Here is a 24,081-nt window from a genome sequence, read left to right on the forward strand (position 1 = left end):
CACATCACCATGAGAATCTCCGTTCCACCTCATCATGATGAGAATCTACCGTTCCACCACATCACCATGAGAATCTCCGTTCCACCACATCACCATGAGAATCTCCGTTCCACCTCATCACCATGAGAATCTCCGTTCCACCACATCACCATGAGAATCTCCTGTTCCACCTCATCACCACGAGAATCTCCCGTTTCACCTCATCACCATGAGAATCTCCCGTTCCACCTCATCACCATGAGAATCTCCGTTCCACATCACCATGAGAATCTCCTGTTCCACCTCATCACCATGAGAATCTCCCGTTCCACATCACCATGAGAATCTCCCGTTCCACCTCATCACCATGAGAATCTCCCGTTCCACCACATCACCATGAGAATCTCCCGTTCCACCACATCACCATAAGAATCTCCCGTTCCACCTCATCACCATGAGAATCTCCCGTTCCACCACATCACCATAAGAATCTCCCGTTCCACCTCATCACCATGAGAATCTCCCGTTCCACCACATCACCATGAGAATCTCCGTTCCACCTCATCACCATGAGAATCTCCCGTTTCACCACATCACCATGAGAATCTCCCGTTTCACCACATCACCATGAGAATCTCCCGTTCCTCCTCATCAGCATGTGCTAAAACTAAACATGCTAAAGAATGCTAAAGTTTATCACCAGCAGTGTCATCAATATGACAAAAATCATGCTACGTTACCCATAATGCATCACTGTCAGAGATGTTTGTGTTGGAGCAGAAGTGTGTGTGTGTGGGGGGGAGTTCTGTGTGTCTTTCATTCACCCTGACATGTAAATGCTGTTGGCAGGAAATCTAACCCCTTCTTCTTCTCCTTCAACACCATCTTCATTCAGCTGTATTGGCTGCAGGCGTTCCTCCTCCTCCTCCTCCACACATAAAAAATACATCAAACAGGAATGTCTGCCTGCGGCCTCATCACACACAGATCTCTTCCTGCCGATGAGAAGTCAGAAAAGGCGTCCCGGGGGGTTGGGGCGCTACCAGCCTGCAGCACCGTGACCCACTTCCCTCAGATCCAGACCCGGCTGCTCTCCCAGCCAGGGGGGTCCTTCAGCTCCAGCAGCCAAAACCTGCAGAAGGGAGTCCCTAGTCCACCATCCAGGTCTGGCTGCGCCAGCCAACGTTCCTCTTCAGACCTGCTGGGCCTCCATGCCTCAACTAAACCTCCTCCCAGGAGGAGGTCAGGGAGGTGTGCTCCTCTATCATGCTTCCTTCTGAAAAACCAAGACGCAGCAGCCGGGCCCATTTGACCCTAATGATGCAAAACGGGGTCTCCAGGACCGGTTCCCACCGCAGGACCCCCTCTCCAGCCAAAGCCTCGTAGAGGACGGATCTGTTTTTGGTCTCTAAGCTGCAGTTTCTACTGAAACAAGATCTGAACCAGATTGCTGATGGTTTTCCTTCCCATTCTCTGGAACCAGACCTGGACTGAGGAACTGTACCGGGTCAGACCTGCTGCAGGTGAAATGCATGCTGGGAAGCGACGAGTCTCAACGTCTTAAAATGATTTTATTTACTAAGTAAACAATCAGAACCAGAGAAGTAAAGTTTATTTACAGGATAAAACATCTGAACCGGATCAGAGGCCCAGTTCAGGACCAGGACCCGGTCTGACTGGAGCCAGGTGGTCTTCATCTTCCTCAGTGGTCCAGGAAGCAGAAGATGCTCCTTTGGGATCTGGACTCTCTGCAGGACCTCTTGGCTGCCGGGTTCGAGTCGTCTGCCTCCACCGGACTCCTCCTCCTCTTCATCTGAGGATCAGAGTGAACAGATTAAACAGGACCAGCAGGACCGGTAGACCCAACAGGACCAGCAGGACCGGTAGACCCAACAGGACCGGTAGACCCAGCAGGACCAGCAGGACCGGCAGGACCAGGTCGACTTGCAGCACACAGCTGCCGTCTCAGGTGGACTCTGGCTCCATCTGCTGGCGGGGAGACAGACTGACAGGAAGCTGAACGGAGAACTTCTGATGTCGGACCCGGATGGAGCTCGTCAGAACCAGCAGCTCCAGACCGTGGAGGTCCAGGTGAGTGGGCATGGCGGTTTTGGAACTCACCTGTCTCTGAGCAGCGCTGGACGCCCCGTCCACCTTGTCCGGAGACAGCGTCTGGAACAGGAACCCCCGGCCGTTACGGGGGGCCAGCGGGTTTCCCTCGGAGACGGAGGCCAGCTTCTGGAGCACGGACCGGGGCCGGTCCAGGAGAGACCCCCTCCTCACCTGGAGGGACACACCTAGAGGTCACCTCACCTGATCCCCACACCCAGCAGCGACTGATCCGGCAGAGAGACTCTGATCCGGGATCAGATCCGGCAGAGAGACTCTGATCCGGGATCAGATCCGGCAGAGAGACTCTGATCCGGGATCAGATCCGGCAGAGAGACTCTGATCCGCCACCCACCTGCAGGGTTTGGGGGGGCTTCTGGAGGGACGTCTTCCTGTCTGGATGTGGTCCTGCAGGAGCTTCTGGTGGGACAGGTCTACAGGTTAGTGCTGGAAGAACATGCAGACCGGGTCCAGGACCAGATCAGGGACCGGGTCCAGGACCAGATCAGGGACCGGGTCCAGGACCAGATCAGGGACCGGGTCCAGGACCAGATCAGGGACCAGACTGACCTTTCCTCTGCAGGGTTCTGGCCGTCAGCTTCTTGGCCAGCTTCATGAAGTGGCTTTCATCCTCGCCGTCCTGGTCCTGGTCCTGGGTGGAGCCGGCGTTCTGCTGCAACGGGGACAAGACAGACAGGAGGTGAAGCTGCTGCTAGACCAGGTCCCGGCCGACCAGGTCCCGGCCGACCAGGTCCCGGCCGACCAGGTCCCGGCCGGGACCAGCGTGGTACCTGCTGTCGGAGCCACTCCTCCCTCTCCAGCCTCTCCTTCCTCCTCTGGATCTCCGCTGCATCGGGGTCGTCCTCGTCTCCGTCTTCCTCGCCCCCCACCGCCGTCCGGTCTGGACTGAACCCGCTGTCTGTGGTAGAGACCAGATTCATCACCTAAACCGTTACCATGGCAACGACACTCTGAACCATAGACTGTATATAAAGATGGGCGGAGCCTCCATGACATCACCGGTAGGTTTCTGAAGAGCTGAATTGAAGCTCGGTGGGCGGTTCCTACCATCACCATCTTGGCAGGGGAATGCGTGTCGTCTCACCCAGAAAATACAAATATGGGCAAAGAGGCGGAGCTGAGAGGGGGGCTGTGAGCGTCATGGTGGATGATTGACATCGAGCAAACTCCGAGCTTTCTGTAGCTAAGAGCTAACCGAGCTAACCCGGAGCTAACAGGAGCTAACCAGCTAACGGAGGTAAGCGGGCTAAAGCTAAGTCATGTTGTTAACCGGCTAAAAACCGCGGTTCTACATTCTTCTGACTTGAAGCGGGAGATCTGGTACCTGTCAATCAAAAGGACACGCCCCTAAATATGCTGAACTTTGAGATTAAATTACTTTTAAACGGGCGAGTTAGAAAAAAATTCACTCCCCCCACAGTTGTCATGAAGGTAAACCTGACCTATTAAACCTAAAATGGGTTTTTGTTCCAGGCTGTAAACATGTTTATCTCTGCTGTAAACATGTTTATTTCTGCTGTAAACATGTTTATCTCTGCTGTAAACATGTTTATTCCTGCTGTAAACATGTTTATTCCTGCTGTGAAGTTGGTCTTTTTAACATGGGAGTCTATGGGGATTTGGTCTGCAGCCCCTAGTGGATGAAGGGGGAACTGCAGTTTTATGAACTTCCGCACAGGCTCCACTTTTAACCACCGGAGGTTGCCGCTTGCTCTGAATGCATCTTCACCACCATCCTCATCTCAGTCTAGGTCGTGTCATGCAGACCAGAGGGAAGCGGCGCCGAGCGCCGTCACGGTGATAAATCCCACGTCACCGGACCATATCTACTCCACAAAAGTAGATCGGCAGTAACATCTTCCTTCCACCGAGGAGCAGTACCGGTTCCTCTGTAGACCTGCTTTACGTCTAGATGAAACCAGCAGTACCAGTATAACCAGTATAACCAGCAGAACCAGTATAACCAGTATAAACAGAACCAATATAACCAGCAGAACCAGTATAACCAGTATAAACAGAACCAGTATAACCAGCAGAACCAGTATAACCAGTAGTAACAGCAGTACCAGTATAACCAGCAGAACCAGTATAACCAGCAGAACCAGTATAACTGGCATAACCAGTATAACTAGCAGAACCAGTATAACCAGTGGAACCGGCAGTACCAGTATAACCAGTGGAACCGACAGAACCAGTATAACCAGTATAACCAGCAGAACCGGCAGAACCAGTATAACCAGTATAACCAGTAGAACCAGCATAACCAGTGAAACCGGCAGTACCAGTATAACCATTAGTACCAGTATAACCAGTGGAACCGGCAGTACCAGTATAACCAGCAGTACCAGTAGAACCAGCATAACCAGTAGAACCGGAAGAACCAGTAGAACCAACAGAACCGGCAGAACCAGTATAACCAACAGACCCAGTATAACTGGCAGAACCAGTATAACCAGTATAACTAGTAGAACCAGCAGAACCAGTATAACCAGTGGAACCGGCAGAACCAGTATAACCAGTAGAACCGGAAGAACCAGTAGAACCAACAGAACCGGCAGAACCAGTATAACCAACAGAACCAGTATAACTGGCAGAACCAGTATAACTAGTAGAACCAGTATAACCAGTATAACCAGTGGAACCGGCAGTACCAGTATAACCAGTGGAACCGGCAGAACCAGTATAACCAGTAGAACCGGAAGAACCAGTAGAACCAACAGAACTGGCAGAACCAGTATAACCAACAGAACCAGTATAACTGGCAGAACCAGTATAACCAGTATAACTAGCAGAACCAGTAGAACCGGAAGAACCAGTAGAACCGGAAGAACCAGTAGAACCGGAAGAACCAGTAGAACCAACAGAACCGGCAGAACCAGTATAACCGGCAGAACCAGTATAACTAGTAGAACCAGTATAACCAGTGGAACCGGCAGTACCAGTATAACCAGTGGAACCGGCAGAACCAGTATAACCAGTAGAACCGGAAGAACCAGTAGAACCAACAGAACTGGCAGAACCAGTATAACCAGTATAACTAGCAGAACCAGTATAACTAGCAGAACCAGTAGAACCAGTAGAACCGGAAGAACCAGTAGAACCAACAGAACTGGCAGAACCAGTATAACCAACAGAACCAGTATAACTGGCAGAACCAGTATAACCAGTGGAACCGGTAGTACCAGTATAACCAGTAGAACCGGAAGAACCAGTAGAACCAACAGAACAGGCAGAACCAGTACAACCAACAGAACCAGTATAACTGGCATAACCAGTATAACTAGCAGAACCAGTATAACCAGTGGAACCGGCAGTACCAGTATAACCAGTGGAACCGACAGAACCAGTATAACCAGTATAACCAGCAGAACCGGCAGAACCAGTATAACCAGTATAACCAGCATAACCAGTGGAACCGGCAGAACCAGTATAACCAACAGAACCAGTAGAACCAGCAGAACCAGTATAACCAGTATAACTAGCAGAACCGGTAGAACCAGTAGAACCGGCAGAACCAGTAGAACCGGCAGAACCGGCAGAACCAGTAGAACCGGCAGAACCAGTATAACCAGTATAACCGGAAGAACCAGTATAACCAGTGGAACCGGCAGTACCAGTATAACCAGTGGAACCAGCAGAACCAGTATAACCAGTAGAACCGGAAGAACCAGTAGAACCAACAGAACCGGCAGAACCAGTATAACCAACAGACCCAGTATAACTGGCAGAACCAGTATAACTAGTAGAACCAGTAGAACCAGCAGGACCAGTATAACCAGTGGAACCGGCAGAACCAGTATAACCAGTAGAACCGGCAGAACCAGTAGAACCAACAGAACCAGTATAACCAACAGAACCAGTATAACCGGCAGAACCAGTATAACCGGCAGAACCAGTATAACCAGTATAACTAGTAGAACCAGTATAACCAGCAGAACCAGTATAACCAGTGGAACCGGTAGTACCAGTATAACCAGTGGAACCGGTAGTACCAGTATAACCAGTGGAACCGGTAGTACCAGTATAACCAGTGGAACCGACAGAACCAGTATAACCAACAGAACCGGAAGAACCAGTAGAACCAACAGAACAGGCAGAACCAGTATAACCAACAGAACCAGTATAACTGGCATAACCAGTATAACTAGCAGAACCAGTATAACCAGTGGAACCGGCAGAACCAGTAGAACCAGTGGAACCGGCAGAACCAGTATAACCAGTAGAACCAACAGAACCGGCAGAACCAGTATAACCAACAGACCCAGTATAACTGGCAGAACCAGTATAACCAGTATAACTAGTAGAACCAGCGGAACCAGTATAACCAGTGGAACCGGCAGAACCAGTAGAACCAGTAGAACCGGAAGAACCAGTAGAACCAACAGAACCGGCAGAACCAGTAGAACCAGTAGAACCGGAAGAACCAGTAGAACCAACAGAACCGGCAGAACCAGTAGAACCAGTAGAACCGGAAGAACCAGTAGAACCAACAGAACCAGTATAACCAACAGACCCAGTATAACTGGCAGAACCAGTATAACCAGTATAACTAGTAGAACCAGTAGAACCAGCAGAACCAGTATAACCAGTGGAACCGGCAGAACCAGTATAACCAGTAGAACCGGAAGAACCAGTAGAACCAACAGAACCGGCAGAACCAGTATAACCAACAGAACCAGTATAACTGGCAGAACCAGTATAACTAGTAGAACCAGTATAACCAGTGGAACCGGCAGTACCAGTATAACCAGTGGAACCGGAAGAACCAGTAGAACCAACAGAACTGGCAGAACCAGTATAACCAACAGAACCAGTATAACTGGCAGAACCAGTATAACTAGTAGAACCAGTATAACCAGTATAACCGGAAGAACCAGTAGAACCAACAGAACCGGCAGAACCAGTAGAACCAGTAGAACCGGAAGAACCAGTAGAACCAACAGAACCAGTATAACCAACAGACCCAGTATAACTGGCAGAACCAGTATAACCAGTATAACTAGTAGAACCAGTAGAACCAGCAGAACCAGTATAACCAGTGGAACCGGCAGAACCAGTATAACCAGTAGAACCGGAAGAACCAGTAGAACCAACAGAACCGGCAGAACCAGTATAACCAACAGAACCAGTATAACTGGCAGAACCAGTATAACTAGTAGAACCAGTATAACCAGTGGAACCGGCAGTACCAGTATAACCAGTGGAACCGGAAGAACCAGTAGAACCAACAGAACTGGCAGAACCAGTATAACCAACAGAACCAGTATAACTGGCAGAACCAGTATAACTAGCAGAACCAGTATAACTAGCAGAACCAGTAGAACCGGAAGAACCAGTAGAACCAACAGAACCAGTATAACCAACAGAACCAGTATAACCAGTATAACTAGTAGAACCAGCAGAACCAGTCTAACCAGTGGAACCGGTAGTACCAGTATAACCAGTAGAACCGGAAGAACCAGTAGAACCAGTAGAACCGGAAGAACCAGTAGAACCAACAGAACAGGCAGAACCAGTATAACCAACAGAACCAGTATAACTGGCATAACCAGTATAACTAGCAGAACCAGTATAACCAGTGGAACCGGCAGTACCAGTATAACCAGTGGAACCGACAGAACCAGTATAACCAGTATAACCAGCAGAACCAGTAGAACCGGCAGAACCAGCATAACCAGTGGAACCGGCAGAACCAGTATAACCAGTATAACCAACAGAACCAGTAGAACCAGTATAACCAGTATAACCAGCAGAACCAGTAGAACCAGTAGAACCGGCAGAACCAGTAGAACCAGTGGAACCGGCAGAACCAGTATAACCAGTAGAACCGGAAGAACCAGTATAACCAGTGGAACCGGCAGTACCAGTATAACCAGTGGAACCAGCAGAACCAGTATAACCAGTAGAACCGGAAGAACCAGTAGAACCAACAGAACCGGCAGAACCAGTATAACCAACAGACCCAGTATAACTGGCAGAACCAGTATAACCAGTATAACTAGTAGAACCAGTAGAACCAGCAGAACCAGTATAACCAGTGGAACCGGTAGTACCAGTATAACCAGTGGAACCGGCAGTACCAGTATAACCAGTAGAACCGGAAGAACCAGTAGAACCAACAGAACAGGCAGAACCAGTATAACCAACAGAACCAGTATAACTGGCATAACCAGTATAACTAGCAGAACCAGTATAACCAGTGGAACCGGCAGTACCAGTATAACCAGTGGAACCGACAGAACCAGTATAACCAGTATAACCAACAGAACCAGTATAACCAGCAGAACCAGTATAACCAGTATAACTAGCAGAACCAGTAGAACCAGTAGAACCGGCAGAACCAGTAGAACCAGTGGAACCGGCAGAACCAGTATAACCAGTAGAACCAACAGAACCGGCAGAACCAGTATAACCAACAGAACCGGCAGAACCAGTATAACCAACAGAACCAGTATAATTTCCACACGCTGGCGGCGACAGACTCACCGACGTGCTTCCAGCGGAAGCGGCGAGCGCGTCCCGGCCCGTCCGAGTGCAGGTCGCCGTCGGCCAGGTAACGCTCCTGGTAAAGCCGCAGCCGCCGCTTGTCGTCGTCCAGCAGCTGCTTCCTGAAAGCAGGGTTCACAGCGTCACGGTGAAGCCACGCCTCCTCGCCGCCACCGCCGGAGGAACACTCACATGTGGATCTTGTTGACTTGGTCCTGCAGCTCTTCGTCAGACGGAAGCTCCTCCAGCAGCTCCTCTTCCTCATACTCGCTCCCCCCGTTACCATCCTCATCATCGCTCCCGACGTCGCTGCCCGAAAGCTCCGCCTCAGAGTCCACGTAGTCCGTCAGGGTCCTGCCAACAGGTCACAGGAAGTCACCCGCCCGCCGCCAGGTTGCAGATCACGTGACAACATGATGAAGATGATGACAGTTCAGTGTCAATAAAGTTTTACTTCATCCATTTCTAAACCTACATTTTCTTCTTCTTCTGATGCGTCGAGAAAACCCCCTGCAGCTCTTCCTCCACAGCCTCTTCCTCCTCGCCGCCATCATCATCATCACCGTCCTCCTCGCCATCATCATCATCACCGTCCTCCTCGCCACCAGCATCATCATCATCGCCGTCCTGCACACAGACGGTTAGAGACGTCCAAACGTCGGGAGTCGAGACGCAACGCGGTCCATCAGACTTACCAGCTCGCCGTCCACGTCCGACAGGAGGCGGAACTCGCAGTCCTCTTCCTCCTCCTCCTCTTCGTCAGACTGCTGCTTCCTGCAGAGAGCGGGGGGGGGGGGTGTTAAGCGGCGATGAACGGGAAGCGGCCGGCGAGCAGAAATTCTACGGTACCTGCTGGGTTCTGGTGTGAACGGGGCGCGGCAAGCCGGACCTGCAGAAGAAGAACTTCCTGATCAATAATCAAAAGCATCTTTATTCTAATTAATAAAAATATCATTTCATCTGTTAAGAGTTTTATTCAGGTTTTATAAGAGTTTATTGATCTAAAGTAAAAATATTTCTGATTTTCCATCAAAATGACAGAAAATCTGATTTTTCAAAAAGTTTGATTATTAATTTTTTATTCATTTTAATATAAACTGAAACGTGATCAATAATTTCTCTTTAGGTGATTTTCTGTTAAAATATAGAAGAGTTTATATCTATAGAATATTTTATATAAAAACTTCCCAGGAAATAAAATTAAATCTAAATTATTTATTTTAAACATAAAATTAATAACTGATAATCTGATAAATAAGTTCATAAGTAATGCTGAAAGGTTGCGTTTGAAACGGGGTGGTGTGTTGGACGGGTTGGGGTGGGGGGGGGGCTGTTTGCCGAGGGCCCTGTTGGATGGGTGGTGTGTTGGACGGGGGGCGTGTTGGAGGGGGGGGTGCGTTGGAGGGGGGGGGGGGGGGGGGGCGTGTTGGACGGGGGGCGTGTTGGACGGGTGTTGTGTGGGACGGGGGGCGTGTTGGATGGGTGTTGTGTGGGACGGGGGGCGTGTGGGACGGGGGGCGTGTGGGACGGGGGGCGTGTGGGACGGGGGGCGTGTTGGACGGGTGTTGTGTGGGACGGGGGGGCGTGTTGGACGGGTGTTGTGTGGGACGGGGGGCGTGTTGGATGGGGGGCGTGTTGGGGTCCCACCTGGACTAGTAAACTTCCCGGAGCAGAGTCGGAGCAGCTGGTTGATGCTGCTGCCGGACTCTTCTTCCCGCCGTCCTCCTCTCGTCTCGCCGGGATGGCTCGGTGGGAACTCTCCGGAACACAACCCGAGCAGCTCGCCGTCCCGCCCGGAGCTCGCCCCACCTGCCCCGAACACGCCGGAGCAGAGCCCCAGCAGCTCCCCCATGTTGGCGTCCATGGCGTTCTCGTCCAGGCTGTCCAGGATCAGCCGTCTCTGGCGGGAGGGGGGGGCTCCGGGCCTCGGCCCCACGTTCAAGAAGCCGTCGGCGTCCAGCAGCTGCGACTGGGCGTCGTCCTCCAGGGAGAAGCGACCCTGCGAGTCTCCTCCCAGACCGGGACCGGAAGCTGCCGGCCCCAGCGGCCCCGAGTCAGCGCCGGGGGACGGGGGGGCGTACAGGTCCTGAGAATCCTCCACTGGGAGGCAGAGGGATGGCTCGGACAGTTTTCCTGAACTCTGAGGAGAAGATGGAACGTTTAGTTTCTGTGCCTGTGGTCAAACGCCTCCGCAGGTGTACGTCTCACCTTGGAGGCGGAGCCGAGGAAGCTGGACCTGAAGAGACACGGAGATGGGGAGCGCAGGGTGGAGGAGCCGGTGCGGCCCGCCGAGCGCTTCTGGTTGACGGGTTGGTACGACGTGATCATGGACGGCGCCAGCTCGAAGCTGCTCTCCTTCAGGGACAGACAGTCGTCCTCTGGAAGACAGGAGGTTTAGCGGCTGTTCCAGCAGGAAACGACTCCTCTCAGGACTCCACCTACCTGTCTTACCGCCGTCGCCGCCAGCAGGTCCGGCCTGTTGGACTCCGTCCCTGGATCAGAACCAGAGAGTCAGCTTCAGAGAACAACCAGCAGCTGCAGGTCTGAGTCTCATACCAACCCGGTCCGGGAGCAGGAGCTGCCGGGGAACAGCATCAGAGTCCCATCTGCCATCAGCAGGTCCGCCGCAGGTGCTGGGCCGGCCGCATGCCCCTCATCTTCATCCTTCTCCTCGCCATCATCATCATCATCCGCACCCAGCAGCTCGTCCACACCCTGCTCCACAGGAGGACAATGTGGAAGGACGTCAGTTTTCCCTCTTTCAGACGCTGCCCCCCCCTCCCCCCGCTACATGCAGAAGGTGTTCTTCCTCCATCATTGATCATCTCCATGATTTCAGACAACGTCATTGGTTCATACTGGTTCATACTGGTTATACTGGTTCATACTGGTCATGTGACTTGGAAATTGTTTTTCCTGTAAAACAGTTTCAACACGAGGAATAAACGTCATTTCCGTCACCTCCTCTTCCTCCGACTCATCCGTCATATCTTCCTCCTCCTCCTCTTCCTCCTCCTCACAGTCTTCGTTGTCGAGGCGATGCATCTCGGCCCTCCGCCGCCTCTCCTCCTCCCTGCGCCGGGCCATGGCGAGCTGCAGCCGCTGCTTCAGGGTCAGCAGCTTCTCTCCTGAACAGACGACAGGTCAGAGCTCCGGCTGCGTCCCTGGAACCCCCCATCCAGGACCGGGGACGCACCTGGCTTTGTCGGCTCCTCTGCTCCGTCTTTTACGGCGACGATCACCGAGTCGGTGTGCAGCTCCTCCTGGCCAGAGGGAGCGCTGTCTTTCCGGATGATGCTGAGCTGGACGCTGCGCTCGCCATGTGGACGGGGGGGCGCGTGGACGTGACGGAGGTACCGCTGCTTCAGAGCCTCCACACCTGGATGAAGACGACGTGTGACGGCGGGTCCACCGCAAACAGAAGAGGTCTGAACAAAGCAAGACTCACCCGGGTTCAGGAGGGGGGGCTCCAGCTGAACAAACACCCCGTCGTCTGGACACAGCTTGGCCACAGGGGGGGGGTCCAGACCCAGCTCCTTCAGTCGGGCCAGTCTGTCCTTCAGCCTGGCAGGCCGGTGGTCTGAGGGTCCTGCAGGCTCTGACTGACGATGCTGGACTGCAGCGTCTCCTGGTTCTGGATCAGCTCCACACCCTGAGGCGGGTTTTCCTTCATCATCATCTTCGTCGCCTGCAGGGACAGCATCCTGCAGACTCTGCGAGAGAAAGAGCCTGGGTTCTGGACTCCCACAGCCCTCCCTGGGGTTGTCCTGCTGTGGGGACCAAGTGGCTGCAGGTTCAGGTAACGGCTGGCTGGGAGCGGAAGCCAGGTCAAAAGAGGGAGGAGCCTCCTGGTCTGAGGAAGGCGGGACGGGTGGCACCGGCGGCGTCTCCAGCAGAATTTCTGAGTATTTAGAAGATCTGAAAGGAGGAGAACATCAGCTGTGAGGTGAGGAACCTGGAGGAGGAGAACTCCTCCAACCATCTGGGCTTCCTCTGGAGCACCAAAGCCGCCAATCAGAAACCAGATGTGGCCGAAAGTCCTGGGGGGCTGTCTGATATTCATCACATGTCTGGAGTCAGCGGGCATGTCCCATAAAACCACATTAATTCATACATTTCTTTAAACATTACTATTCATCTCGTCAGCGTCTTCTGCCAGACGTCAGAAGTAACAAACTCCACTACCGGCTACCGCTAAGGCTACAACGGCTGGGCGTTAGCGGTTAACGCTAAGGCTACAACGGCTGGGCGTTAGCTGTTAACGCTGAGGCTACAACGGCTGGGCGTTAGCGGCTACCGCTGAGGCTACAACGGCTGGGCGTTAGCGGCTACCGCTGAGGCTACAACGGCTGGGCGTTAGCGGCTACCGCTGAGGCTACAACGGCTGGGCGTTAGCGGCTACCGCTGAGGCTACAACGGCTGGGCGTTAGCGGCTACCGCTGAGGCTACAACGGCTGGGCGTTAGCAGCTACCGCTGAGGCTACAACGGCTGGGCGTTAGCAGCTACCGCTGAGGCTACAACGGCTGGGCGTTAGCAGCTACCGCTGAGGCTACAACGGCTGGGCGTTAGCAGCTACCGCTGAGGCTACAACAGCTGGTCGCTAGCAGCTACCGCTGAGGCTACAACAGCTGGTCATAGCAGCTACCGCTGAGGCTACAACAGCTGGGCGTTAGCGGTTAACGCTGAGGCTACAACAGCTGGGCGTTAGCGGTTAACGCTGAGGCTACAACAGCTGGGCGTTAGCGGATAACGCTGAGGCTACAACAGCTGGGCGTTAGCGGATAACGCTGAGGCTACAACAGCTGGGCGTTAGCGGTTAACGCTGAGGCTACAACAGCTGGGCGTTAGCGGTTAACGCTGAGGCTACAACAGCTGGGCGTTAGCGGTTAACGCTGAGGCTACAACGGCTGGGCGTTAGCGGTTAACGCTGAGGCTACAACGGCTGGGCGTTAGCGGTTAACGCTGAGGCTACAACGGCTGGGCGTTAGCGGCTACCGCTGAGGCTACAACGGCTGGGCGTTAGCGGCTACCGCTGAGGCTACAACGGCTGGGCGTTAGCGGCTACCGCTGAGGCTACAACGGCTGGGCGTTAGCAGCTACCGCTGAGGCTACAACGGCTGGGCGTTAGCAGCTACCGCTGAGGCTACAACGGCTGGGCGTTAGCAGCTACCGCTGAGGCTACAACGGCTGGGCGTTAGCAGCTACCGCTGAGGCTACAACGGCTGGGCGTTAGCAGCTACCGCTGAGGCTACAACGGCTGGGCGTTAGCAGCTACCGCTGAGGCTACAACGGCTGGTCGTTAGCAGCTACCGCTGAGGCTACAACGGCTGGTCGCTAGCAGCTACCGCTGAGGCTACAACAGCTGGTCGTTAGCAGCTACCGCTGAGGCTACAACAGCTGGGCGTTAGCGGTTAACGCTGAGGCTACAACAGCTGGGCGTTAGCGGTTAACGCTGAGGCTACAACAGCTGGGCGTTAGCGGTTAACGCTGAGGCTACAACAGCTGGGCGTTAGCGGTTAACGCTGAGGCTACAACAGCTGGGCGTTAGCGGTTAACGCTGAGGCTACAACAGCTGGGCGTTAGCGGTTAACGCTGAGGCTACAACAGCTGGGCGTTAGCGGTTAACGCTGAGGCTACAACAGCTGGGCGTTAGCGGTTAACGCTGAGGCTACAACAGCTGGGCGTTAGCGGTTAACGCTGAGGCTACAACAGCTGGGCGTTAGCGGTTAACGCTGAGGCTACAACAGCTGGGCGTTAGCGGTTAACGCTGAGGCTACAACAGCTGGGCGTTAGCGGTTAACGCTGAGGCTACAACAGCTGGGCGTTAGCGGTTAACGCTGAGGCTACAACAGCTGGGCGTTAGCGGCTACCGCTGAGGCTACAACAGCTGGGCGTTAGCGGCTACCGCTGAGGCTACAACAGCTGGGCGTTAGCGGCTACCGCTGAGGCTACAACAGCTGGGCGTTAGCGGCTACCGCTGAGGCTACAACAGCTGGGCGTTAGCGGCTACCGCTGAGGCTACAACAGCTGGGCGTTAGCGGCTACCGCTGAGGCTACAACAGCTGGGCGTTAGCGGTTAACGCTGAGGCTACAACAGCTGGGCGTTAGCGGCTACCGCTGAGGCTACAACAGCTGGGCGTTAGCGGCTACCGCTGAGGCTACAACAGCTGGGCGTTAGCGGCTACCGCTGAGGCTACAACAGCTGGGCGTTAGCGGCTACCGCTGAGGCTACAACAGCTGGGCGTTAGCGGCTACCGCTGAGGCTACAACAGCTGGGCGTTAGCGGCTACCGCTGAGGCTACAACAGCTGGGCGTTAGCGGCTACCGCTGAGGCTACAACAGCTGGGCGTTAGCGGCTACCGCTGAGGCTACAACAGCTGGGCGTTAGCGGCTACCGCTGAGGCTACAACAGCTGGGCGTTAGCGGCTACCGCTGAGGCTACAACAGCTGGGCGTTAGCGGCTACCGCTGAGGCTACAACAGCTGGTCATTAGCGGCTACCGCTGAGGCTACAACAGCTGGTCATTAGCGGCTACCGCTGAGGCTACAACAGCTGGGCGTTAGCAGCTACCGCTGAGGCTACAACAGCTGGGCGTTAGCAGCTACCGCTGAGGCTACAACAGCTGGGCGTTAGCAGCTACCGCTGAGGCTACAACAGCTGGTCGTTAGCAGCTACCGCTGAGCAGGACCCGGACCTGATGTAGGACCACATGTGACAGCAGGCGGGATGAGGAAAGGGACATGGATCTTCAGATGGATCCATTCTAGGCTGATAACCAGGTTGGTCTTACTTCAACAGGGCCATGGCGGGACCGTCTGGCCGGACTCTCCTCTTAAAGAACTGGTGGATGGTCTTGGACTCGGGGACGTGGTACGGCAGGCCCAGCATGGATTCTGCAGAGACAGGTCCAGATTACGGTCCAGGTTTTGGGTTCCTGGCTGAGGGCCGCTGGGCGGGGGACTGACCTCTCAGCAACCTCTGGGACTCGCTGTGGAGCTGCTTCATGGCGTCTCTGCTGGCCCGGGCAGCTTTCCTCTCCTGCAGACAGTCACGTGGTTTCAGAGCCGCCATCTTTCCCACGCTCTGCGTTCCAGGAAGAACTTTGGTTCTACTTACAGCTCGCTGGGGCTTCTCCACAGCTTCTTCATCCTCCTCTTCCTCATTCAAGGCAGCATTCTGCACATGAAACACACCCTCAGCTCCATGGTGTCCATCACCTGAAGGATGTGGACCTCATTCATACCTGGTGTTTCTTCAGCTTCTGCTGGACTGCAGCTCTGATGGCTTCCAGAGACTCCTCCTCCTGCTCCTCCTCCTCCACCCCCACACCTGTGTCGAACAGGTCGGCCTGAGGACATCCGCTGTCGTTTACAGACCATGGTAGAGGAAGGGCCTGGGGGGGGGGACGGCAGATGTACATGTTTAGTCCACACAGCTTTATGTCTGAAAACAAGCAGAGTAAACGCCTTTAACAAGAGTGGGGCGGGGGCGTGACGGAGGACGACCCGGCAGGGTGGGGGTGGGGCGTGACGGAGGACGACCCGGCAGGGTGGGGGTGGGGGGGGCGTGACGGAGGACGACCCGGCAGGGTGGGGGTGGGGGTGGGGGGGCGTGACGGAGGACGACCCGGCAGGGTGGGGGTGGGGGGGCGTGACGGAGGACGACCCGGCAGGGTGGGGGTGGGGCGTGACGGAGGACGACCCGGCAGGGTGGGGGTGGGGGGGGCGTGACGGAGGACGACCCGGCAGGGTGGGGGTGGGGGGGGGGGGGCGTGACGGAGGACGACCCGGCAGGGTGGGGGGGGGGGCGTGACGGAGGACGACCCGGCAGGGTGGGGGTGGGGGGGGCGTGACGGAGGACGACCCGGCAGGGTGGATGATGAAAGGGAAGTACAGAATCAGGTGGGACGCCACGAGGACCGCATTAACCAGCATGACTTGAACCACTAAAGACCTGCAATCCTGATGCCTTCCCACCCGTTCATCCACCCACCAATCCGCCCGTCCGTCGCAGGGGCGAAGCCAGCTCCTCCTCCTCGCCGTCGCTGTCTGTGATGGTGTTGCAGCGAGGCTTTCTCCGAACGGCGATGTTTTCCTCCTCATCAGAATCTAGAAACCAGAACAGTTAATCAGAAACACGCCTCCACCTCAGCATCTGCTTTAGGTCTGTAACGTCTCTAGGCCCGTTGCGTCACGGCGGCGTTCAGAACGACGTCTCTGGGCCCGTTGCGTCACGGCGGCGTTCAGAACGACGTCTCTGGGCCCGTTGCGTCACGGCGGCGTTCAGAACGACGTCTCTGGGCCCGTTGCGTCACGGCGGCGTTCAGAACGACGTCTCTGGGCCCGTTGCGTCACGGCGGCGTTCAGAACGACGTCTCTGGGCCCGTTGCGTCACGGCGGCGTTCAGAACGACGTCTCTGGGCCCGTTGCGTCACGGCGGCGTTCAGAACGACGTCTCTGGGCCCGTTGCGTCACGGCGGCGTTCAGAACGACGTCTCTGGGCCCGTTGCGTCACGGCGGCGTTCAGAACGACGTCTCTGGGCCCGTTGCGTCACGGCGGCGTTCAGAACGACGTCTCTGGGCCCGTTGCGTCACGGCGGCGTTCAGAACGACGTCTCTGGGCCCGTTGCGTCACGGCGGCGTTCAGAACGACGTCTCTGGGCCCGTTGCGTCACGGCGGCGTTCAGAACGACGTCTCTGGGCCCGTTGCGTCACGGCGGCGTTCAGAACGACGTCTCTGGGCCCGTTGCGTCACGGCGGCGTTCAGAACGACGTCTCTGGGCCCGTTGCGTCACGGCGGCGTTCAGAACGACGTCTCTGGGCCCGTTGCGTCACGGCGGCGTTCAGAACGACGTCTCTGGGCCCGTTGCGTCACGGCGGCGTTCAGAACGACGTCTCTGGGCCCGTTACGTCACGGCGGCGTTCAGAAAGACGTCTCTAGGCCCGTTACGTCACGGCGGCGTTCAGAAAGACGTCTCTAGGCCCGTTACGTCACGGCGGCGTTCAGAACGACGTCTCTAGGCCCGTTACGTCACGGCGTCGTTTAGAAAGACGAGTCTCTGTCCTTCAGCTGTAGGAGGATCTAGGAGGGTTAATGGTTCAGTCCTCGCCGTCTTCCTCCGACCTCTTCTAGTTCCAGTTGGGAAACGGAACGGAACATGGATTAGCGCACGGCTCCATCGGAAGAAAGAAGGAAAAAAATGTGAGTGGAATCAAATGAAATCGGATCCGGCTGGACCACATCTGTTCCTCCAGGGGAGGATGTTATCTTCTCCAACTGGTTTCACCTCCGGCCGGGTCCACCTCCAACTGGTTTCACCTCCGGCCGGGTCCACCTCCAACTGGTTTCACCTCCGGCCGGGTCCACCTCCAACTGGTTTCACCTCCGGCCGGGTCCACCTGCAACTGGTTTCACTTCCGGCCGGGTCCACCTCCAACTGGTTTCACCTCCGGCCGGGTCCACCTGCAACTGGTTTCACCTCCGGCCGGGTCCACCTCCAACTGGTTTCACCTCCGGCCGGGTCCACCTCCAACTGGTTTCACCTCCGGCCGGGTCCACCTCCAACTGGTTTCACCTCCGGCCCGGTCCACCTCCGGCCGGGTCCACCTCCAACTGGTTTCACCTCCGGCCGGGTCCACCTCCAACTGGTTTCACCTCCGGCCGGGTCCACCTCCAACTGGTTTCACCTCCGGCCGGGACCACCTCCAACTGGTTTCACTTCCGGCCGGGTCCACCTCAAACTGGTTTCACCTCCGGCCCGGTCCACCTCCGGCCGGGTCCACCTCCAACTGGTTTCACCTCCGGCCGGGTCCACCTCCAACTGGTTTCACCTCCGGCCGGGTCCACCTCCAACTGGTTTCACCTCCGGCCGGGTCCACCTCCAACTGGTTTCACCTCCGGCCGGGTCCACCTCCAACTGGTTTCACTTCCGGCCGGGTCCACCTCCAACTGGTTTCACTTCCGGCCGGGTCCACCTCCAACTGGTTTCACCTCCGGCCGGGTCCACCTCCAACTGGTTTCACCTCCGGCCGGGTCCACCTCCAACTGGCTTCACCTCCGGCCGGGTCCACCTCCAACTGGTTTCACCTCCGGCCGGGTCCACCTCCAACTGGTTTCACTTCCGGCCGGGTCCACCTCCAACTGGTTTCACTTCCGGCCGGGTCCACCTCCAACTGGTTTCACCTCCGGCCGGGTCCACCTCCAACTGGTTTCACCTCCGGCCGGGTCCACCTCCAACTGGTTTCACCTCCGGCCCGGTCCACCTCCGGCCGGGTCCACCTCCAACTGGTTTCACCTCCGGCCGGGTCCACCTCCAACTGGTTTCACTTCCGGCCGGGTCCACCTCAACTGGTTTCACCTCTGGCCGGGTCCACCTCCAGCGGCCAGGTCCTGGGACAGGCTCTGACTGGCTGCCAGCAGCTTTTTGTCCTTCATGCTCCACGGTTCCGACCGCAGGTCGCCCAACTATGAAGCTTCACATTAAATAGAAAATCTATATTAAATCCATGTTTATGGATCAGTCTCCAGTGTGGTCTTGTTATTGATTATCTCCACTGAACCCCCAAAGGTTCCAGCAGGCATCTCCGGTCTCCTCGCCATGTGCCTGACCTGGTGGAGAACCCGTGTGGCCGACCCGTTCTGTCAGATCATCCAGTTTGAGTCCTTTTGTTGAGACAACTGTGGATTATTACAAGTTGGAAACGATTCTAGATTTAAGCTTCGTTGATAAATAAACCTCCCTGCACTGTGTGTCGTCCTTCTCTAACGACTCCTTGATCATTTCTGTTGGTGATGCTTTGCCTGCAGGTAGTTAAACTATTTCTACCAGAGTTTAAAAAGCTGCGTATTATCTGCAACTCTTTTCTAACATGTCGTCACTTCGTAGAGCCACTATCGTTGTTCCTTCTGTTTCGCTCCATGCTGCTGTGTATGACGATGACCAGACTGCAGGTCCCAGCTGGCTGCATGATAAACATGGAACATTCCTCCCTTTTCCGTTCCTAAATGCAACGTCTTAAATTTAATCCTGGCTGTTTTCACCTCGCTATGGATCTATCCCATCCTGGGAACTGTTCAGGGGCGGTTTGACTGGATTGGAAAAGAAACTGCTCTGGGGAAGGATTTTCTTCCTTATTGACTGAGAGCTTAGACCTAAAAATGGATTATGTGCATGTCAGACTAACTGTGAGTTTAATGGGCCATAATTTATGTGATGAAGTTCCAATAGGTCCGTAGGTAACAAGACACCTAGATATCTCGGCTTCCAGTTCTACATGGACCTGATTAAGTCAGGAGGTTCGCAGCTAAACGTTAAAACCAAAGTTTTTTCAACACTAGTTTTGTTTCCAGAGATAAAACCACATTCCTCTCGCAGTCTCATCAGTTTTGGGAGTGTGTGCAGGTTGTCTATCAATAAGTCGACAGCAAAGAGCGCCACCTTCTGCTCCCCAGGTGTCACCGTTACCACCTTTCTATCTGGTCTTTGTCTAAACAACTGGCGGATGGGTTCCATAACCCTGTTCTTGTTTTGTAGGATCTAATTAGACGTGCTTAATAATGTTGGAACGAGTTGTTCCTGCATCCAACTGGGACACCATCTGTTCCCGGAGAGTTCTGGTTTTCTGACTGGATTTCTTCTGTATTTAATGATTAAACTTTTGGCTCTTTGCTTCATGAGAAAACCGGGCTAGACAGTCTGATCTGCTGATGTCCTGTAAAACATCAGGAAACCTGCTGCCGACACCTGATCTGACCAACTGCTGAGGATGATCTGATGGAAAACAAAGGTTGAATCAGGAAACAAACAGAAACTTTCAGTGTCTCCATTTATCCCAAACATGTTTTCTGAGCCTGCAGGTCCAACCAGCTTCTTCCAGACATCTAAAGATCACCTGAATGCTGCTTTGCACGAAGCTTCAACACATCTCCACACCATCAGCTGCGTACCTGGAAGGTGGTCTCCTTTTTCAGCCATTTCTGTGTTGATCTCCTCAGCTGGAGACCCCACGCCGCTGTCCGAGTCGCCCTCCGGCGCCACGTCTGGCAGCGCCTCGGCCTGCGAACAGTACATGAAACACACCGAGGATCAATCGGTCTGATCAGGGGACACATTTCTGTCAGCATGGCATGGTAGCAGCAGATTAATGGTAAACTAGCAGACGCTCCAGTTTACAGCTGATCAGATGAACCTTCGTCTGCCTCCTCTGGGACAATGGTGCATGCTGGGATGGACACACGTCAGGTTATTAAGTAACTTCAAGCAACCAAACAGCTCATAAAAACCAAAGATTTCATTTGGAGGTACTTCTGCAGCACCTTCCAGCAGGCTCGGGTGAAAAACAGCCACAGGTAGAGGGACATGACTGCCATAAAAACTCCTTTTCATGTCCAACACCTTTATTAGAACGCGGAAAAATCAGTTTCTCCGTTTTATGTCCGACCATGTCCTGATGAGAAACGATCATACTGGACTACAGTACCACAGATCTAGCACACAGTCCATGGAGGCAGGGTTTATAGCGTCTGACACGTGGACGGTGTCCATGGAGCTGCAGATAAACTGCCTGGTGGAACCTTCCCAACATGGCGGAACCTTCCCAACATGGCTTCCTCCTGCCTGGTGGAACCTTCCCAACACGGTGGAACCTTCCCAACATGGCTTCCACCTGCCTGGTGGAACCCTCCCAACATGGCTTCCACCTGCCTGGTGGAACCCTCCCAACATGGCTTCCACCTGCCTGGTGGAACCTTCCCAACATGGCTTCCACCTGCCTGGTGGAACCTTCCCAACATGGCTTCCACCTGCCTGGTGGAACCCTCCCAACATGGCTTCCTCCTGCCTGGTGGAACCTTCCCAACATGGCTTCCACCTGCCTGGTGGAACCTTCCCAACATGGCTTCCACCTGCCTGGTGGAACCCTCCCAACATGGCTTCCTCCTGCCTGGTGGAACCCTCCCAACATGGCTTCCTCCTGCCTGGTGGAACCCTCCCAACATGGCTTCCACCTGCCTGGTGGAACCCTCCCAACATGGCTTCCACCTGCCTGGTGGAACCTTCCCAACATGGCTTCCACCTGCCTGGTGGAACCCTCCCAACATGGCTTCCTCCTGCCTGGTGGAACCTTCCCAACATGGCTTCCTCCTGCCTGGTGGACTCTTCCCAAAATGCTTTCTATCCTAATCCTATCCTAATCCTAAATGCTACAGAAACTACTATCATATGTGTTCTTATTTAACCAGATTTCAGTCTGCTTTCATGTGAAATTAAAGTAATTTAAATGAATTAAATGTCATTAGGTTGAGTTTATCGGACTGCAGCAGGTTTATACCAAGCTAGTTAGCTCAGCGGCTAAAGCTAACACCCAGCTGGAGCGTCCTCTGAACCTGATAAATAACTTCAGAGCTAATGGGAACCAGTTGGACCATGTCCACTGACACAAGCTGTTGACCTGGAATCACCTCCTCACCTGCTGCAGGGCCACAGCCACGAGCATCTCAGTCCGCGGGATGAATCCGCTCCTGGGCGGAATGAAGCTCCGCCACTGCTCCGCAGACCCGCCGCAGCCGCACCGGAGGTGGAAGAGGACGTACCCGCGAAGTGACCGTATTTTAGCCCTTTAAGGCAGATTTAAGACTGATTTAAGGCAGATTTAAGGCGGATTTGAGGCGAATTTAAGTCGCTACGCACCTCCCGCTTCTTCACGGCCACAATACAAACTTTGAGAGTTCGCGCGCCGTGACAGCGGAGCCCGTGGATTTCACCACAGACGTGTCAATCCGCGACTTCTCGCTCTGCCATTGGTCCGCTTAGGACTGATGTATCCGCCCATCGTGACGAAACAGCATGGACAGCGCAGTGGGCGGGGAATCGTGTTTTAACAGCAAGATGGCGGACTGCGAGGTTGTTTTTTTATTACTGTATTTCAATCTGTTCCCAATCTATCTTCCACTTACTCCCACTCTGTCTTCCAGTTACTCCCAATCTGTCTCCAGTTACTTCCAATCTGACTTCCAGTTATTAACAATCTGACTTCCAGTTACTCCCAATCTGACGTCCACTTACTCCCAATCTGTCTCCAGTTGCTCCCAATCTCACATCAAGTTACTCCCAATCTGTCTTCAGTTACTCCCAATCTGACGTCCACTTACTCCCAATATTTCTTCCAATCTGACTTCCACTTACTCCCAATCTGACTTCCAGTTACTCCCAATCTGACTTCCAGTTACTCCCAATCTGAGTTCCAGTTACTCCCAATCTGTCTTCCAGTTGCTCCCAATCTGTCTCCAGTTACTCCCAATATGACTTCCAGTTATTCCCAATCTGACTTTAGGTTACTCCGAATCTGTCTTCAAGTTACTCTCAATCTGACTTCCATTTACTCCCAATCTGTCTTCCAGTTACTCCTAAACTGTCTCCAGTTACTTCCAATCTGACTTCCAGTTATTCCCTATCTGACTTCCAGTTACTCCCAATCTGTCTCCAGTTACTCCCAATCTGTCTTCCAGTTACTCCCAATCTGTCTCCAGTTACTCCCAATCTGTCTCCAGTTACTCCCAATCTGTCTTCCAGTTACTCCCAATCCGTCTCCAGTTACTCCCAATCTGTCTCCAGTTACTCCCAATCTGTCTTCCAGTTACTCCCAATCTGTCATCCAGTTACTCCCAATCTGTCTTCCAGTTACTCCCAATCTGTCATCCAGTTACTCCCAATCTGTCTGCCAGTTACTCTCAAACTGTCTCCAGTTACTCCCAAACTGTCTCCAGTTACTCCCAATCTGTCTTCAGTTACTCCCAATCTTTTTTCCAGTTACTCCCAGTCTTTCTCCAGTTACTCCCAATCTGTCTCCGGTTACTCCCAATCTGTCTCCAGTTACTCCCAATCTGACTTCCACTTACTCCCAATCTGTCTTCCAGTTACTCCAAATCTGTCTTCAGTTACTCCCAATCTGACGTCCACTTACTCCCAATCTGTCTCCAGTTATTCCCAATATGACTTCCAGTTATTCCCAATCTGACTTTAGGTTACTCCGAATCTGTCTTCAAGTTAATCTCAATCTGACTTCCATTTACTCCCAATCTGTCTTCCAGTTACTCCTGATCTGTCTCCAGTTACTTCCAATCTGACTTCCAGTTATTCCCTATCTGACTTCCAGTTACTCCCAATCTGTCTCCAGTTACTCCCAATCTGTCTTCCAGTTACTCCCAATCTGACTTCCAGTTACTCCCAATCTGTCTCCAGTTACTCCCAATCTGTCTTCCAGTTACTCCCAATCCGTCTCCAGTTACTCCCAATCTGTCTCCAGTTACTCAAAATCTGTCTTCCAGTTACTCCCAATCTGTCATCCAGTTACTCCCAATCTGTCTCCAGTTACTCTCAATCTGACTTCCATTTACTCCCAATCTGTCTTCCAGTTACTCACAATCCGTCTCCAGTTACTCCCAATCTGTCTCCAGTTACTCAAAATCTGTCTTCCAGTTACTCCCAA

The 24,081-nt window shown here is 53.9% G+C and overlaps 1 protein-coding gene across 1 annotated transcript; it reads right to left on the reverse strand.

Moving 5' to 3' along the window:
* Nucleotides 1-1,668: 1,668 nt before the first annotated feature.
* clspn (claspin) lies at nt 1,669-22,425 on the reverse strand (the record flags this gene model as incomplete). The annotated part of the gene is made up of 25 exons (XM_079259218.1): nt 1,669-1,792; nt 2,101-2,262; nt 2,444-2,508; nt 2,659-2,761; nt 2,880-3,007; nt 8,596-8,717; nt 8,788-8,949; nt 9,071-9,222; nt 9,291-9,369; nt 9,445-9,484; nt 10,243-10,735; nt 10,804-10,973; nt 11,038-11,087; nt 11,156-11,310; nt 11,557-11,723; nt 11,792-11,974; nt 12,044-12,513; nt 15,387-15,489; nt 15,562-15,634; nt 15,713-15,772; nt 15,840-15,989; nt 16,589-16,704; nt 20,543-20,651; nt 22,063-22,210; nt 22,358-22,425. The coding sequence occupies 25 exons, from the start codon at nt 22,423-22,425 to the stop codon at nt 1,682-1,684; spliced, it is 3,639 nt and encodes a 1,212-aa protein (XP_079115344.1). The 3' UTR covers nt 1,669-1,681.
* Between the last annotated feature and the right edge of the window lie 1,656 nt (nt 22,426-24,081).

Source organism: Telmatherina bonti (genome assembly GCF_933228915.1).
Source record: "Telmatherina bonti genome assembly, chromosome: 19".
NCBI lineage: Eukaryota > Metazoa > Chordata > Actinopteri > Atheriniformes > Telmatherinidae > Telmatherina > Telmatherina bonti.